Genomic DNA, 15,998 nt, shown 5'->3' on the forward strand with positions numbered 1-15,998 from the left:
CCAACCTGTTTGCCATCGTGATCTGTTCTTTTCCTCAGCAGCTGTTACTGACCCCAAGCCTTGCACATGTGCGCTGGTTTTGTTTTATTCTTTCAAATGCTGTTTCAGCCTTTGCCACTTGTAAGTTCTGAATTGTGCCCTTTAATCACATTATGGTGAGTCTAAAGCACTGAATTCTGTGCATGTAATATGTGCACTTATTTCATATAAAAGATTATGAACCTGATCCAGCACTCTGTGCTCAGCTTATCAACCCCAGCAGACTTTTAAGCAAACTGTGTGTTCATTATGTACACCTGAATCAACAGCACTATAAACATGTGCAACAGCTTTGGCCAAATCCTGTCTTCAGAGACGTGGCAGAGAAAGCTTGAGCCTGCTGACTCTAGCTTGCATTGATATAGTCAACGTTGCCTAAGTAGCTTGAATTATCAGGAGCCAAATAGTCAGGCGTAGTCTTGTCTCTCTTTTCTTCTACGTGGTTTAAATTCAGCCGTGGCATGCTTTCAGCTCATGGTGCTAAGCTCATGATTTTTCCCTCCTTTTAGCAGAAAACTCTTTTCATAGTCAGTTTGCTTTTTGTTGTAATGTTATGATTCCCAGAGCTTTGGCTGTGCTGGGGCATTTGTCTAGTCTCTCCCACAGCCCAGCCATCTGTGCCTTCTCTGGGAGACAATGAAGTAGACCTGATTGTTTGAGGAGCATCTGTGCCTTCTCTTTGTCTGGGCTTGGTCTCCATCTCACAAGCGCTGCATTGTGGATGTAGCCTGTCTTCGAGAGGCTTTGTGTGAGAACTGGGATCTGCCTGCAGGAGGGCCCCACTTCTGTGACAAAAGTGTTTGAGCATGTGTTGAGCTGTAAGCATGTGTATGAAATCAAAAGGCCTTCACAGAAGTGTAAGGTCAAGTTTGGCTTTAAATGTTTTCTTGAAGAAAGCAGTGTTTCAATATACGCTTAAACACCCTCCTGAAGTGGGATTGGATATACTTGCAAAATCGGGACCTTTCAAGTGTAGCGCAACAAAGCATATTTTTACAGTTGTGTAGAACAGAGGATGCTGCTTGAGGAAAATGAAGAGGAGTGAAAGAAGACTACAGAGGCATTGGCAGGACATTGGGTAAGATGGGCTGTTGCTTACAGTGTGAGTTGCAGCTAGGTTACTTGGTGAATTAATGATTTTAATTTTATGTAATTTATTTAAGGTTTACAGTACTGTATGTGAAACCAGAACATTAATTGAAAATGCAGATGTGACATGGCATTCTGTCTGATAGACTCTTTTGCAAGATCAATGGGAAAGGAGAAAGTGCAGATGAAACTCAGGAGAAGCATTCATTTTACATTGCAGTGAGCTGTTAGGAAAGGATTCTGATGCCTTAGCCACACAAGGCTTGTCTCTTTGATGTCCAGGAAAAGCATCTGCATTACTTATTTTTTAAAAAGAAAATCTTCAAAACAATTTATGTAATTTCTTCCCAATGCTGAAGTCCAGGTATTCATACAGAAGGCTGTTAACAATCCCAGCTGCACCGAGGGTTATCAAGCAGGTTAGAACTATCAAATTCAAATAAAAGCCTGTTAACCTAGAGGAGGAAAAAATACTGTTACAGATTGGCTATAGTAGTGTATTTACTGTGAAACTGATTGTCCACAGTAGTTGAGAAGAGCTACATAGAATCAGAAATGTTCACTATAGCAAAACAAACTTGGGATGTCTTGATAATAAACAGTTACCAAAAGTGAGTTTTGCTGGGAAGTAGAGATTCTTAATATTTTCTGTAGAGGAGATCTCTCCCCTGTGTCTCTAAACATTCACGTGGAAGCTGGGCACTTTTCTGTGATTGAGCTACCTCATTCCATAGTGAGAGCATCTGTAACTACAGTGGCAAACAGACTTGAGCAACTTTAAATTTAGGAGTGCAGGAGAGGAACTGCTGGGGCTGGGTGAGAGATGGGCCTGTCTCCTGTCAGTGATTGTTTGTCAGGTTCTCCCCACTATGCTGGGAGGTCAGTTTTGGATTATTGCTCTGACTTGGGCATGGATTTTTAGATGCGGGGGGGGGGGGGGGGGGGGGGAAGAATGTAAAATTCAGTGGTTAGGGTACTTGTTGGGGATGGGAAAGAGTCAGATTACTTTAATTGTACAAAATGGAAAGCTCTCATAGGAGAGATGAGAAGAGAACTTCAGCTCTAACACAGAGAATTCTCTTGGCTGGCGTAAGGGAGCAGGGACTTTCCTTTGTGCCAGCTGCATGTTCTTCTGGTGTCATTCTTAGTTGTCTTGGGTGCAGACTGATCTAGTAGACGCATTTGGAAAGTTATTGCTGGATTCCCCATGTATTTGCTCTGGAAAACTCAGCCTTGCCCTCCTTTTAAGCAACAGCTGTTCACTAGTCTCCACCAATCCTTCACCCGTTTGAAGAGGAATGATATAACCTCAGTATAAAAGCTATGGAAAATAGCTTTGTAGTCTAGCCTATTGCTGCTGCAGGATTAGTCACTATCAAAAAAAGCCATGTTTATGGTCTGATTGTTTCATATATTTCTCCAAAAATATGGATTCCCAAGCCTTTTATTTTTATAACTGGCATATATCCTGGTACTTTTTATGACTGATCTGTGTGTTGGATGAGGAGCCTTAGGTTAGGGCCCATAAGATAATAAAGTGGCTTCAGAGAGGCAAGAAATAAATTATACTTGAGTGTACACTCATGTGGTGGAAGGGTGTTTTGCTGATGTTCATATTTTTTGAAGCAGAGTTAATGTTTCCAGGTGCTGTGCACTTAACATTCATTAACTTACTCTTATCTGAAGCTGTGTTTTGTTATCTGTTTGGTGAAAGTTCATCTGCCTACAAGACCAGATTTGCTTGCTTCCTTTAATGTGTTTTGTATGGTTAGAATAAGTGGATTAATTTGACAAACTGAGGAAAAATGAGAATAGCAGACAAGCAGGTACTGTGTATGCCATGTCTCAGCAGTTTCCCATCATACAGTAATCCTGAGCTGCAAAACTGTACTTCTGCCTTCAGTCCCCTTTGAGTCTGGTTGCTGATATGCTGTTCAATACAAAGCAGGCACCCATGAGGTGTTACATGGAGAGCATCAACCCTTTTGTGTCTCATGACCTGTAGCACCTGCAAGTCTTAACCTAGGCTTCTACTGTAACAGGCAGCCTGTCTCCCTGAGGGTTTTTGTTTCAGACCTCTTGCTGACACTTTACACATGTTGCATTCAGTTATAATCACTTTTCACTGCCAGTCCCTGGCGCTAAGCCCAGCTTCATACCACAGCCTGGAGCTTTCAACTTGCATGCAGATGGTAACTCCTTACCTTCCTTTTATAGATGCTACATAACCATGGAAGTACTTGTAGCGGGCAAATATGTATGTCAGACCCAGAAAGGAAGCCAATTCTAGGAGAGAGAAGATAGAAACCATATCAATGAGGATCGTAGGCAGTTAGTCACTTTATGTTTTTTAGTTATGTAACTCTGGGCATTTTCATAGCTATTCATACCCTGGGGAGTAATATTGTGAAAGAAATACACACACAAATATATGTAATATTTCTTAAGCATTCACTACAGAAGGCTCTTGATACGGATTTACTGGTAGGGGTGAGCATAGGCCAGCATAGCCTCCCTCTTTCTTCCCCCCCGCCCCCCCCCCCCCCCCCAAAAAAAAAAAAAAAAAAAAAAAGATCTAGAACCATTCCCGAGAAAGATGATCTCAAAAATTGACAGCAATCTGTAGTCCCCAGAGTTTGGTTATCCCAGAAACAGGGTAGTGTTGGAGCACTGCTATTTTATACTGTTACGGCCGTTCACATTAAAGGAAAGTGTTTGCTTTGGAGAGAAAGTCTTATTTATGTTGTTAATAACCTCTTTGCATTTATATAGCACCTTTATCCAAGGACATGAGAAAGCTGTACTGATGTTAGTTTGCTGACCTCCCTGTGGGAAGAGCATAAAGTTCCCTCCATTTGATAGATGGATCAGGGTGTATAAGGTCAATTGTATTATCCAGGACTAAGCATTGCCAGTTACTTTGGTTTTTGTTTGGGGATTTTTTCAGACCATGTAAGTAAGTAGTATAGAGGATGATTTTTACTCTGTTCTGATTTAACTCCAGTAAATGTACTTATGGGAGCTGCTTAGCTGAAAAAAATACTTACAAGGGAAGTTAATGTAATCTTCCTTTTTTTCCATGTGACAGTGCATATCTGTGTTGCTGTTAGTGAATGTGATTTTCCTTGATTCAAGTGTCTGCCTTTGAGCACATGTACTATCCCTTATTCAATTTGCTGACTGAAGTGGTGTTAACTCTTGCAGTTACAGTGGTGCAGTGGAGATGAGAATCTATCTGTAAGGGAGCCCCAAAACAAAACAACTGCTTTGGAGCAAACATAGAAAATGGAGAGGAAAGCTAATTTTTTTTCAGGAAGTTCAGTGAGGTGCAAACTAATTTTCCTTTCTCCAGATACACAGGCTCTGTGCTTCCAAAACATCACTTAGGGGAGAGTTAATAAGGGAAAAGTTGAAGGTTAGACTCTGTTGCAAGTTTTAGCTCTCCAAAAGTCTACCCCATCACTGTTAGACTCCATGGATCTACCTTGGAAAGTCCAACAGAGTGAGAGGTTAGAAAATCCAGCAGTATCTGAGTTCAGGAGAGTTGGCCAAAAATGACCTGCTTAGGTGCTTAAGAAAATGTAATGTTTTTCCTAAGTCTTCTCTGCACACCTGAAGTGTAGTAGCTACCCATATGTGGAGATGCTGCTGTTTTGTCTGAGCTTGAACTCTCAGTGCTAGCTTGTGCTAGTCCCAAAGCAAATGAGTCATAGCCCAGTGGTTCTGTCACTCATCTGGTATGTAAAATCCCAAAGATTTGCTGGCTTGAACTGTCTCCTTCAGCCAGGGGTTCAGCTACAGGGATAACTGTTAGTGGGAAGCATCTGGGAACCGCTTTTCTAAATGACTCACCCTGGAAATCCACTGAATGATTGAAAAATAGGGTATGTTCCAGGATTTGCAGAGAAAAGTAAAAGCTAGTGGGGCTATGTAAAATGCCATGATTATTTAGGAGTTCAATATAGTCCTCCAAAAGGAGCACTCAGTGATATAAACGTAATGAAGTTAAAGGAAGAAAAACGTGTCTACAGTAATTGACCACCTGATACAACCAAACTATATTAAAAAAAAAAAACTTTTCCTTTGAAAATAAAGTGTGTTTACCTTGATTAAAAAAACATCCTGCAATCCAGAGGGCAGCCAGGAATATTGGATAAAACTCTGCACAGTTTTGTCTGCAAAATAAATTTGGAAGAACATTGTTGTGGAGAAGAAAAAGGAATTGTGGGTGGGATTTTCAAGGACAGTCAGCCTTGGCCTAATTTTGTTCCCTTTAAAGTTAATGCCATCAAATCTAGTGAGAGCGCAGTCAGGCCAGCATTAGGTACCCTTAAGAAAACATTCTTTGTAATTTCAGATACGAACATTAACTATTTCAAATATATTTGTGGTTATTTAAGCTTAGACAAGGATCTGGATCCCAATTACATAGAAGTGCTTAAGAGAACCTGAAATCAAGTGTCTGTGCACAACAGAGACAGGAATTCAAACACATCCCCTGATGTTAATCACTCATCTCCATATTCTACTTGCAAGTTTTATGGGTCAGCATTCCCCAAACTGCAAGAGGAAGCATGGAGGTGTGTAGGCAGAGTGCTCAGCTGAGCCCAAGGCCTCTGTGAAGTGCTTTTAGGCATAAGCAGGACACGATAGCTCTTCTCGTGGTTAAAACAATATCTTCATTTGTGGACATCATCAGTTTTCACACCAATATTTTGTTGGGTTATCTCTTCTTGATTGTCATTCAGAATGAATTTCTCTCTAACAATTTAGGCAACCTTCTTTATCTAATATATACTGTTGTCTGATACATTATCTAATATATTCTCTGTCTATTTTTTGTTATCCAATAGAACTGTGATTACAGTTGATGTATTGTTTAAACATACTGTGTTAAATATGAATACTTATGCTTAAGGGCATTAGCTAATCGCTAGCTGAAGCCCTTTAGGAACACACCATGTTTTTAGACAAGTTATCCCACAATTATCCACTGGGACAGACCGAGGTTTTCTGTGTTCCTGTCTAACTGTTTTGTGTTGGGCATAGCCCAAGAATCAGAATTTGAACAATGACTGGTTTAAATGGGCTAAACTTATCCCGTTATCATTGAAAGAATAGCTGAACCATTTAAAAAGTGATCTGTCTGTAACTGCATTATTTTTCATTTCTTGAGCAAAGGATGCAAGAAACAGGTAGTTTCTTTCAGATAAGGTTTTTTGCTTATCTTCTGGACTGAATCTTAAAAAAAAAAAAAACTATAGAAAAGTTAGAAATCCTGGAAGTTTGGGGAAATTATAGATATTAAAAATCCTTAATATCGAGCCTGTTATTCAACAGAGGAAAATGCGTAGATTTTTGTAATGTGTATCTATAAATTACATACAAATATGAATATAAGCCTTCTAAAATCAAGATTTGAGAAGTATCATAAATGTAAGAATCCATTGAAATACATGTACAATACTTAGTGCAATTACTTTCTCAAATCAAGTCAATGGCTCCACAAATGGTAGTGATTAGCCCTGGATCACAACCGTTTCATGTAAGAGCAGAGTTGTGGCAAGTATAATTCCATAGAGATATGCATAGATGAGAGTTCACCAGTAGTTGAAATGTAGTGTCATAACATAGAGCAGAAGATAAATAAAGTTTTTTAAAGCTCATTTTACCTTGGAATTCTTTAGTGCCACATGAATTAGGTGAATAGAGATGTTATTCTTTGCCACCATTGTAGGAATTTCAGAACTTACTGTGCACGAAATGTTCTGTCAAATTCTGGAGCTCCAGTGACAGCTGGGGGCATGATCTTGTGCTTCATTCTTGATTTTCCCACCAGCCAAGCAAAATGGCCTGTAAGCAAAAATAAAGGCTTGTGTATTATACAGTGTTTCTTTAAATAAATAAAATTAAAAAAAAAATCAGCAACTCTGAGTCCTTAACATACATCAGTCATTTACAATGTCAATCATTTTTAAATCAAAATGATTGTTCTTTGCATTTCGTATGGTAGAAGGAGAACAGTATTAGATTTTCCACTTCAAAAATTCAAGTCTTAACCTCAAACATGACTGACTTATGAAGAAGGAGAAAAATTAATGTTTCAGGAATATATGCATTCTCTTAGCATTTGCTGAAACAAGCTATAGCTTAAATATCCTTCTGCTTTGTCTAAATTGTAGAACTGCGCAGCCTAGGAGCAGTCTAGTTACACTACAATAGTGTGCTATGTTAGTAGTATCACAATAACCAAACTACCCTGATGGAGGTCACCCACGTTACTTGTTTAAATAGTGTACGATCATTTTATTTTAGTGGTATTAAGAACTGTGGAACTTGGCATATAGGGTCTTACATGCTCTGGAAGCAAAAATTTGGTAGCACCTTTTAAAATGTGTTTAGCAATGTCTTATACTGCATGCTTTTCCATCTGTTTTGCATCTTGAACTGTCAAAATTCTGTATATTGGAAGGAGAACAGAGCTGCAACTGGAGAGTCCATAGTCTGTTCCCTGCTCTCCACCCCACCTGCTGGAGAGCTGATCTGTTGGAGAGCCCAGGCTGTTTCCACTTCCACTGACTGGGGCTGATAATACTTAACCTGTCTTGCAAAGCATTTTTAAGATCTGGTGCAGTGCTGTGAACAACTGAGGTTGCCTACTGAAAAGTGACTAAATATCAACTGCAAAAAAAAAAAAAAAAAAAAAAAAAAAACAAGAGAGAGAGAGAGTGTGCCTATTTACACCTATGCCCTCTGACCTTTTTTCCTAGGATCTCTTCTGATATGTATATGTGTCTCATTTTTACTGGTATTCTCATTGCAGAAGTCTGCCTTTAAAAGTTGAGCAGAGGCTCACAAGGACAAAAGGCTAGAAAGTTGCTTAATCTTTGGATAGCAATTTTCAGTAGGCAGCGGATCTACTGGGCATCTCCCTGTTTGACTTTAAAACTCTCTGGATATCTGGAGTTCTTTTTCTGGGCATGTCACAACCACGCTGTGTGAGAAGCTCACTATCTACCTTTTTACCTGAACTTTGTCCAGATCCAGAAACTAGGCACCTGTTTGAGCTCACTGAAAAGATTAGTCTGATGGGCAAGCTCAGAGCCTAGTTGCTGTCCTCCCTTCAGAGAGCAGTGGCATTAAAACACAGCTAGAGATATTAGTGGTGCTGCCCTGTGCAGCTTTCATGCCTCAGCCTTGTGGTCAAAGCCCTTTTCCCAAAAAGGCATTTTCCCATCTGTCTTCTCTCTGTATAGGTAATTATGTGCTGCAGGTGACCTCTTAACCTTTTCCTCCAGAGACCAGCCAGAGCATCTCAGATATCTCACTATAAGACAGGTTTATGAGACCTTTCATTGTATTTGCATCCAGCAGGGCCTCCTCCACTCCCACCCACACATCTCTTGTTATTTTTGGTGATGCAGCCATTATTTGACACCTTAAAGCATTTTCAGAGGGGAAGAATGGCAGTGGGGAGGGTTTAGGGACCTTGCTTTAGAGACTGAAACTCATGGAAGCACAAGAATGCTTTTTTGAGAAATATTTTCCTGGGAAGTGTAACTGAACAGTTGCTTTTTGACCTTTGCCACCCACGTAATTACTTTTATTGGTGACAAGTTGTACATGCTGGCAAATCCTGCCTGGCTTATCAGTCAAAAGTGCTAGGCAAGCCTTAGCATTTCATGGCAATAGCATTTCCAGCTAGCAATGTGTATTTGCTTTTCTGGTGCGTGGAGCTGTATGATTCTTCCCACCTGTCTGGGACCAGGGATTCTTCTACTGAGGAACTAAGGGAAGTTGAGGCAGCTCATCACATCTGAACTAGCTGAAAGAGCCTTGAATGGATGCTGGGCAAAATAATCTTTCTCGGGGGAGTAAGAAGATAAGGACATTGTATGGGCCAGATTGTGTTTCAGTTTGCTCAGTACAACTAACCAAGGCAAATCCTTAAGGCCATGGTATAGCCCCGGTCTCAGCTGTAATGCATTTTGCCCTTGGTACTGCCAGGTTGGCAAGGTTCTAGTTTGAGAGATGGAGATGTGCAAGTGGGACAATCTGCTGTATGCAGAAACAGATCTATAAAGAAGCTATGCTGATAGTAAGGCCATTATTGTAAAATCCACCTCTTCAGTAGCTTTCCACTGTGATCAGTAAGAACTTTGCTTGAATTGGGGATGAGTGGGCTTTTACATGCTACTAAAAACCAAGCCAGGCCACTGTGTAATGGGAGAACTAGAGTCATGTCTGTCACCTTAAAAGAAAAGGTGAGCCTAGTGTGCCGGACAGGTGCCAACCAGGGGCTTGCAAAGAGGTGAGTAGAGGGATAATTACTGTATTTTCTGTTAACCGCATAGGTCTTGACTTCTAGTTCCTTTGTGGTGAATAAAAAGCAGTGATAACAGTCCAAATTTAAGTTTTGTGATTATGGTTTAATGGACTAAAGTAAATAGTATAGGAGTGGGAGAGCTCTTCTGCCCCACCCACTGGAGGTACTGTAGTGAGGACTCTAGAAAGCGTTGCAGCAGGAGTATGTAAGGATTTTCATAGCCTTTTCTTTATCCAGCCCTGCTCTGTATCAAGTTGTTCAGTTGTTGCAGGCTAACTTACATGACTTAGCTAGCTGTGAAGTATACTTGACTTGCCCTTGTTTGCCTTTTTTTTTTTTTTTTTTTTTTTTTTTTCTTTCATTTTCAGGTGGTATTTATGGTTACTGACTTAATACCTTTACTTTGAAAATGCAGGACAAAGCAGACTTTCAAGTAACATTACTCTCAAACACTGTGTTAAAAAGCATATAGAGAAGGTGATATTTGTATCAAAATGTATGATAGTGCATGTTTGCATGTTAATTTGCATGACTATACCTAACAGCCTTTTAAAATCAAATGCTTTTTAATAATTTCTTGCTTGGATCTAGGAATTATTAAGAGTGATTTAAAAAGGTAAAAGTTCAGAGAGATGCTTCAAAATGTAGAAGTACTGGTGTCCTCTCTACTGAATTTTGTCTTATCTCACTGACTGGGGATTTATACTGTTCATTTACTGGATTTCCCTGTTTCCCATAAGTCTACAGAACATCTCTCAAGCAAGTCTTAGCTGCTTAAAACTGGATTCATGACTGGAAACCACTTCCTGCATTGTTTTTGCTCTTTCTACCCTAGAACATTTCTTGCACAGCATAATCTTTAACTGGCCTGGTTCTTTGAATAACTCATGGTTCTGAGACACTAAATCTTGTCTTTCTGTACCTCTGATTTTTAAGTGAAACCTGGCTTTCCAGACTGCTTCAGGGATGTCGTATCACCTATTAGTGCCTTCCTACCTCAGGACTGGAGGTTTAGCAGAAAAAGCAGGAGTAAATGCAGCACTGTAAGTGCTTTGTATGTTGTGTGTATTTTGCTCACAGCAATCAGTCATGCTCCCTTACCTGAACTGATTATAACTCTTGCTTATAGTACCAGTTTTGCATCATTCAGTGAAAAAGGTGTTTTGAACTCACATTGGTTCATATAGGTTGATTTACCCAAGCTAGAAAGGGAGCTGAAAGTACAACAAGCTGTGATGATTTAAATCGGATTAGCAGATCAAATTCTTACCAAGGTTTCTCTTTGGGCTTCCTGTCAGACTGCCAGTGTAAGTTTAAAACCTAGTCTATCTTCTCTCTTCTGTAATTTTAACTAAGATCAGTTAATATGGATGAACCAACAGAAGGAAGGACATCTCATATCCTCTCTCCCTTTGCAGTGTCAGTATCTGTGCAGTTCCTTGAATTTTCACACTGTTGCTTTCTAGATCTCTTTCTAGAGTTTAGAAAAAAACCCCAACTCTTAACACTTTCAGTCTGTTAAAATCAAGACAGGCTAGCTGGACTTTCACAGAAGTTGATGGTGGTAAATATTGCCACCAGATGTTCTGGGAAGATTGCACAGGCACATTGTAGCTGGTCTGCGGATATTAAAAAGAGAGCAGGATACAGGTAACCCCAGATATTCCAGTTACATACTCCATCCCTCCAAAGACATACAATTTAGAAAAAAAAATTTAGGCACTTATTTGCTTTTTGTGTTAGGCTTTTTTTTTTTTCTTTAATTTGGGGGGGGTCACATTCTCAAGCTTTTCTTCCACCTGGTAGCAACATTATTTCAGCAGCTGGGGTTTTAAGAACAAACAATCACACCACATTAAGTAAGCTGGCAGTGCTGCGGGTATTTGAAATAAAGGCAAAGCAATTAGCTTGAACTCACTCTTAATCTCATGTGAACTTAGAAAAATTGCCTTCAAGATTTATCCTATTTTCGGATGTAAACACAACTATAAGAATCAACATATCTCAAAGAAAATAATGGTAAGCATTAAAAACACTACAACACATTTAGACTGTTACACAGAAGAGTGTTGTGAACTTGACCGCTCCTTTTCCTAGTCATCTAGCCTGATAAAATGGGGAAAATATTTTTGATTCTCAGCAACGTATCTGTAGGGAATAAAATAAATCCATTTAGAATCTCAAGGAAATCTAATGATAATATCATTCCATGTAATATGGAATGTGTTCATATTATTGCTGCCTGCTCTATGGGTTTTCTTTTTTTTCCTTTCAAATACTTAATCCTATGCAGTCTGTTCAGGGCAATAGTTTTTACAGCACTTTCAGTCCAGCATTCATGTATTTTTTCTTATTTGACGAATTTACTCTCACTTGATGTTTTCAATTGCCTAATATTCAGGTGCCTAAATAAGAATCAAAACCAAGACAGAACATGGCTTGTGGGTAGCTTTACAGCTAGTTACAAGCTCTCACAATAGGATGGTTCTAAAAAGTCAGTATACAAAATAGAAATTGAAAACAAATTAGTTTGTCCCACAGGGAAGCGTAATTTGTCCCACTGTGCCAACACTCTTTCAGACTACAGAGAGGGTAAATAATGTTCCAGTGAGAAAAACCTTAGGAGTTCTCAGAAATTAAAGTTACGTAACAGCTAGTTTAGCATAACAGAATTCCAGTACTTCAAAAATCAGTGGAAACCTCCCCAAGCCCCAGCCACACAATCCCACAGATCTTACATTGCTGGAAGGCAGAAAGAAGAGATACGGCAGCAAGCAAAACTAAATCGCCAGCCATGTTCCCAGCAGCTTCCGCTTGCAAGCAGGATGTGTGTACAGCAGAGAGAAAGATTGAGCAATAAGGAAGAACAACAGGTCAGGGAATTACACAGCATTTTGGGACTGTAACAAAGATCAGCCTTGGGAAAAAAACAACTTTTTAAAACTGGAGCACAAAATTATGACCATTTTTAGTTCTTGAAAAGGTTAAAACAGCCAGCCAGCCAGCCGTGCTTGCCTCTTGCCTGTGTGAAAGCATAGGAAGAACAAAAACAGCCTTCGTGCCTCTTTGGATTCAGATGTTCTTTTATGTCTTAGATTTCAGCTCTAATCTCTTTAGGGGCAAAGACTTTGTTCTGTGTTTGTTCTGTGTTTGTACAGTGTCCAGCACAGTAAGGTTTGCATCCATCACTAGTAATGCCACTGCAAAGCAGCAGGTGCAGGAGATGAGAGGGGGAAGTAGAGCTTTTTACTGTCCTTACACTTCGTTCAGGGGTTTTGCCAAATCTGTACAACATAGTCTCGTGTAGATGGCATGACAGCCGCTTATAGCTAGTCAGTACACAGAAAAGAATTATTCAGGATAGTTCAAGAAAGAAAGAAAAATCTCCCTTGATTTTACTGTCTAGAGTCTGTTTTCTATAGCTCATGCCTAGGTGAAGAATTAGGAGAGATTATCTCAGGAAACATTTTTTTTCATCAGCTAGCCTTAACTAATAGCAAGTTTATTGTTGTTAGCCCTTACGATCCCCTAAGATCACCGGAACAAAACCAGTGTAATGTTTGGTATGATTTCAGGATTATCTATCCACTTTGTCTCCAACTGATGTTCAAATGGGTTTCACTGAGTTCAGTCAAATGTGTGTTTTGAAGGCTAAGATAAAATATATTTTAAATCAGTTGTTTAATCTTGCTGAATTTTAAAATGTAAGTTCTTAGGTGTTAATTCTTTATATTGTTCTTTATAAAGAATGAGACAATAGATGCACTTTCATAACAGTAGTTGTGTGTTTATGCCTAGTAACTATTTAATTATTGATTTAAGCACCTTAATTATCGTAATTGTTATAGTATGGGTTCCATAGTCTCTATGTTTGTATGTTTATACAAGCTGTATGCTTCCACAGGCTGGCTCAGGAGTGTTCATAGCATCGTCACTCTGCTGATACAGGGAAGTAAGAAAAAATTGGCACAGAGATGCTAATTGAAGAGTTTGAAAGATCATTCTGAAAAGTTAAAACCACAGGAGCTAAACACTTTGAGGTCTTCAGCTGATGTTAAAGTTGGATTTTTTTTTTCTGACTTCATTCAAAGTATGCTAAGTTCAAAATGGCGATGGACATGCAAAATCCAAGAAATTTTGACTTTGAGTAGGCAGGAATAGCATCTGGGGAATGAGGTTAAATCCACAGAATGAATGAAAATTAGGTGGCCATATGTCTGAGCTAGAGTTCACTTAAGACTGTGCTTGCTTCCCATTGACATTGGAGAGTTTGTAGTTGCCTATAGATTTATATTGCCTTTGGTCGTATATAATTCACATGCAACTTGATCTAGAGTTACCATTCTTCTATGTCTAACCCAGGAATAGAAAATCAGATCATCTACAAAATGAGACTCCTAGGTTGAATTTATTTCTGACTGTGCAAGTACAGTAGTACCTCAGATGCCTAGGGCTTTTATGGTATAGTTATATAAGCTCTGGTATATAAGTAGATGTCAGAATCAACTAAGAGATTTCATCAGTTATGTCAGAACATTTGGCAGCTTGTTCGTGCCTAATTTCTCAGCTTGTTCATGATGAATATAGTTTGATATTGCATTTCTTCCCCTTGCATATATTTTATGTCCTTTCCTTATCTTTGCTGTTGTAAATGCGTGTGCTTTCTCTAGCTGTCCAAAGCCAAATAGCAAGAGAGGCTCTGAACAGTGAAATGTAATATGGAGTCAAAGATGCATATGGTGTCACATGTGTAAAACTTAGGTCTTTCCTATTTGGAAACAGTGGTATTTTATTCCTGTACCATAATTTGTACTCATGCTCTACAGGGAAAATAAGTTCCTCTAACAAAATTAACAGCAGTGGAAATGGAGGCATTGATTGAGGGAGAGATTCGCTGGTTTCACACAGCACATCTGTGTCAGCACTGGAAGTCCCAATAGCTGCTGATTTTAAGGCAGACTAGTGGTCCTGCCGCTTGCTGGCCTGTGCTTCGCTGGCAGACCTTCCCCAAATAGGCTGGCTCATCCATCCTCTGTAGAGAAGGTCCTGGTGATCCTGCAGTGAAGATAGATTCCAAGAGGGAGCAGGACTGTTGTCATCAGGGAGCAGATGGTTAGGGTAGTGAGACCAAAAGATTTGAAGCATGAACTAGACTGTTCAAATAAGCTCATTTAATGGAGTTACACTGTCAAAGCTGCTCAATTTGGTCTCTGGAAGACCTGAAAAGAATTGTGCAAATGGCAGTATTCAGTCTATGCTGGAGTGATGGCAGTGCAATGTCTCTTATTTTTAAACACTTTCTAGAAGACCAGCTCTGAAGAACAGAGAGACTCTTCTGGCTGGAAGGGAAAACATACTTGGACTCTAATACATTTCACTGGAAACTTTTATAGAATAAATCAACACTTCTACGAAGTATGAGGGTAGCTCATGTGTCAAAAGTAGTTTAGCTACAGCAGTACCAGGAGTGAGCTCTGCAGTTTATGAATTTACTCTGCTTTTCAACCATATATTACAAAGAATGTTGGCATATGTGGCACTGGGCCATACCCAGGCTTTAAATTTCTCAGAATTATGAAACAGATGAAGCAGGAAGAGTAAAACCTTTGTCCTGTTGAATGTTCCTACTGCTACCTCCTAAATACCAGCTAATACCCTTGTCTAATAACCTTGTCTGCTGTTGCTGCATATATACTTTGAGTGGGGCTTTGGGGAAAGGGTGAACAATCCATTTTGTCCAGTTCATTTTAACATCTGGTTGTTCAGTGTCCTCTGTTTTGTGGAAATGTTATTGAAAAATAAACTATATTCTCAATTTCCATTTCATTCTCTGGACATTGGTGGAATGAGGTCAGACTGTTTTTGGTGGTGGTAATAGAGCAGATTTAAAATGATTAAATAATTTACTAATCGAAGCTTCAGATTCTTCCTCAATCTAAACCTTTTGCAGCCTTATGTCATGTACGTCAATACTGAATATAAGTCAGAAAAGAATTTGGTTCATAGTGTATGCATGTGGGTGTTCAAAAGATGTGCTTTACCTCTCATCAGTGTTAATGTGAGTTACTGTATGCACATAAATTCCCACATGCCTGCTTGCCCACAGGCTTCTCTGCTTTCTTTATGGCCCTTGGATATCTATGGATTTTGTTATTTTGGGTCCTGCAAGAGCATATCTGGGATGTAATAATGGGTTGGGATAGAGATTATTATGTATGTGTATAAAGTATAAGCTATGCCAGTCTTATGTTATACTCCATTGTAATTGTACCATGCTTTCAGAGTAGCAGCAAAAAGAGAAACCTAGATCATGATAAGAAGTACCTTCATGTCATTACAGGATGGGAGTGGGTTTTTTTTGTTGTATATTCAGCTGGTCTCAGCCCTGAGGAAACTCAGAAGTGCAACGGTTTGGGACAAATTATCAGAACCTTTTCTGGAAAACGGTGTATTAGTACGTCTGCATGGCACTATAAAAGCTGCGTGTGAATGGTTATCAGAGAATACCTGGGGCATACAACTGGGTAGAAGCTAAATATTCTCA

The 15,998-nt window shown here is 39.4% G+C and overlaps 1 protein-coding gene across 1 annotated transcript; it reads right to left on the reverse strand.

The window, feature by feature from the left end:
- Positions 1-1,161: 1,161 nt before the first annotated feature.
- On the reverse strand, positions 1,162-12,277 carry MGST2 (microsomal glutathione S-transferase 2). Its single transcript, XM_062574776.1, has 5 exons — positions 12,193-12,277; positions 6,882-6,981; positions 5,233-5,303; positions 3,333-3,414; positions 1,162-1,583 (listed from the first exon to the last, which is right to left on the reverse strand). Exons 1-5 carry the CDS (start codon positions 12,248-12,250, stop codon positions 1,451-1,453), a joined length of 444 nt encoding a protein of 147 aa, XP_062430760.1. The 5' UTR covers positions 12,251-12,277; the 3' UTR covers positions 1,162-1,450.
- Between the last annotated feature and the right edge of the window lie 3,721 nt (positions 12,278-15,998).

Source organism: Rhea pennata, chromosome 4, assembly GCF_028389875.1.
Source record: "Rhea pennata isolate bPtePen1 chromosome 4, bPtePen1.pri, whole genome shotgun sequence".
Lineage (NCBI taxonomy): Eukaryota > Metazoa > Chordata > Aves > Rheiformes > Rheidae > Rhea > Rhea pennata.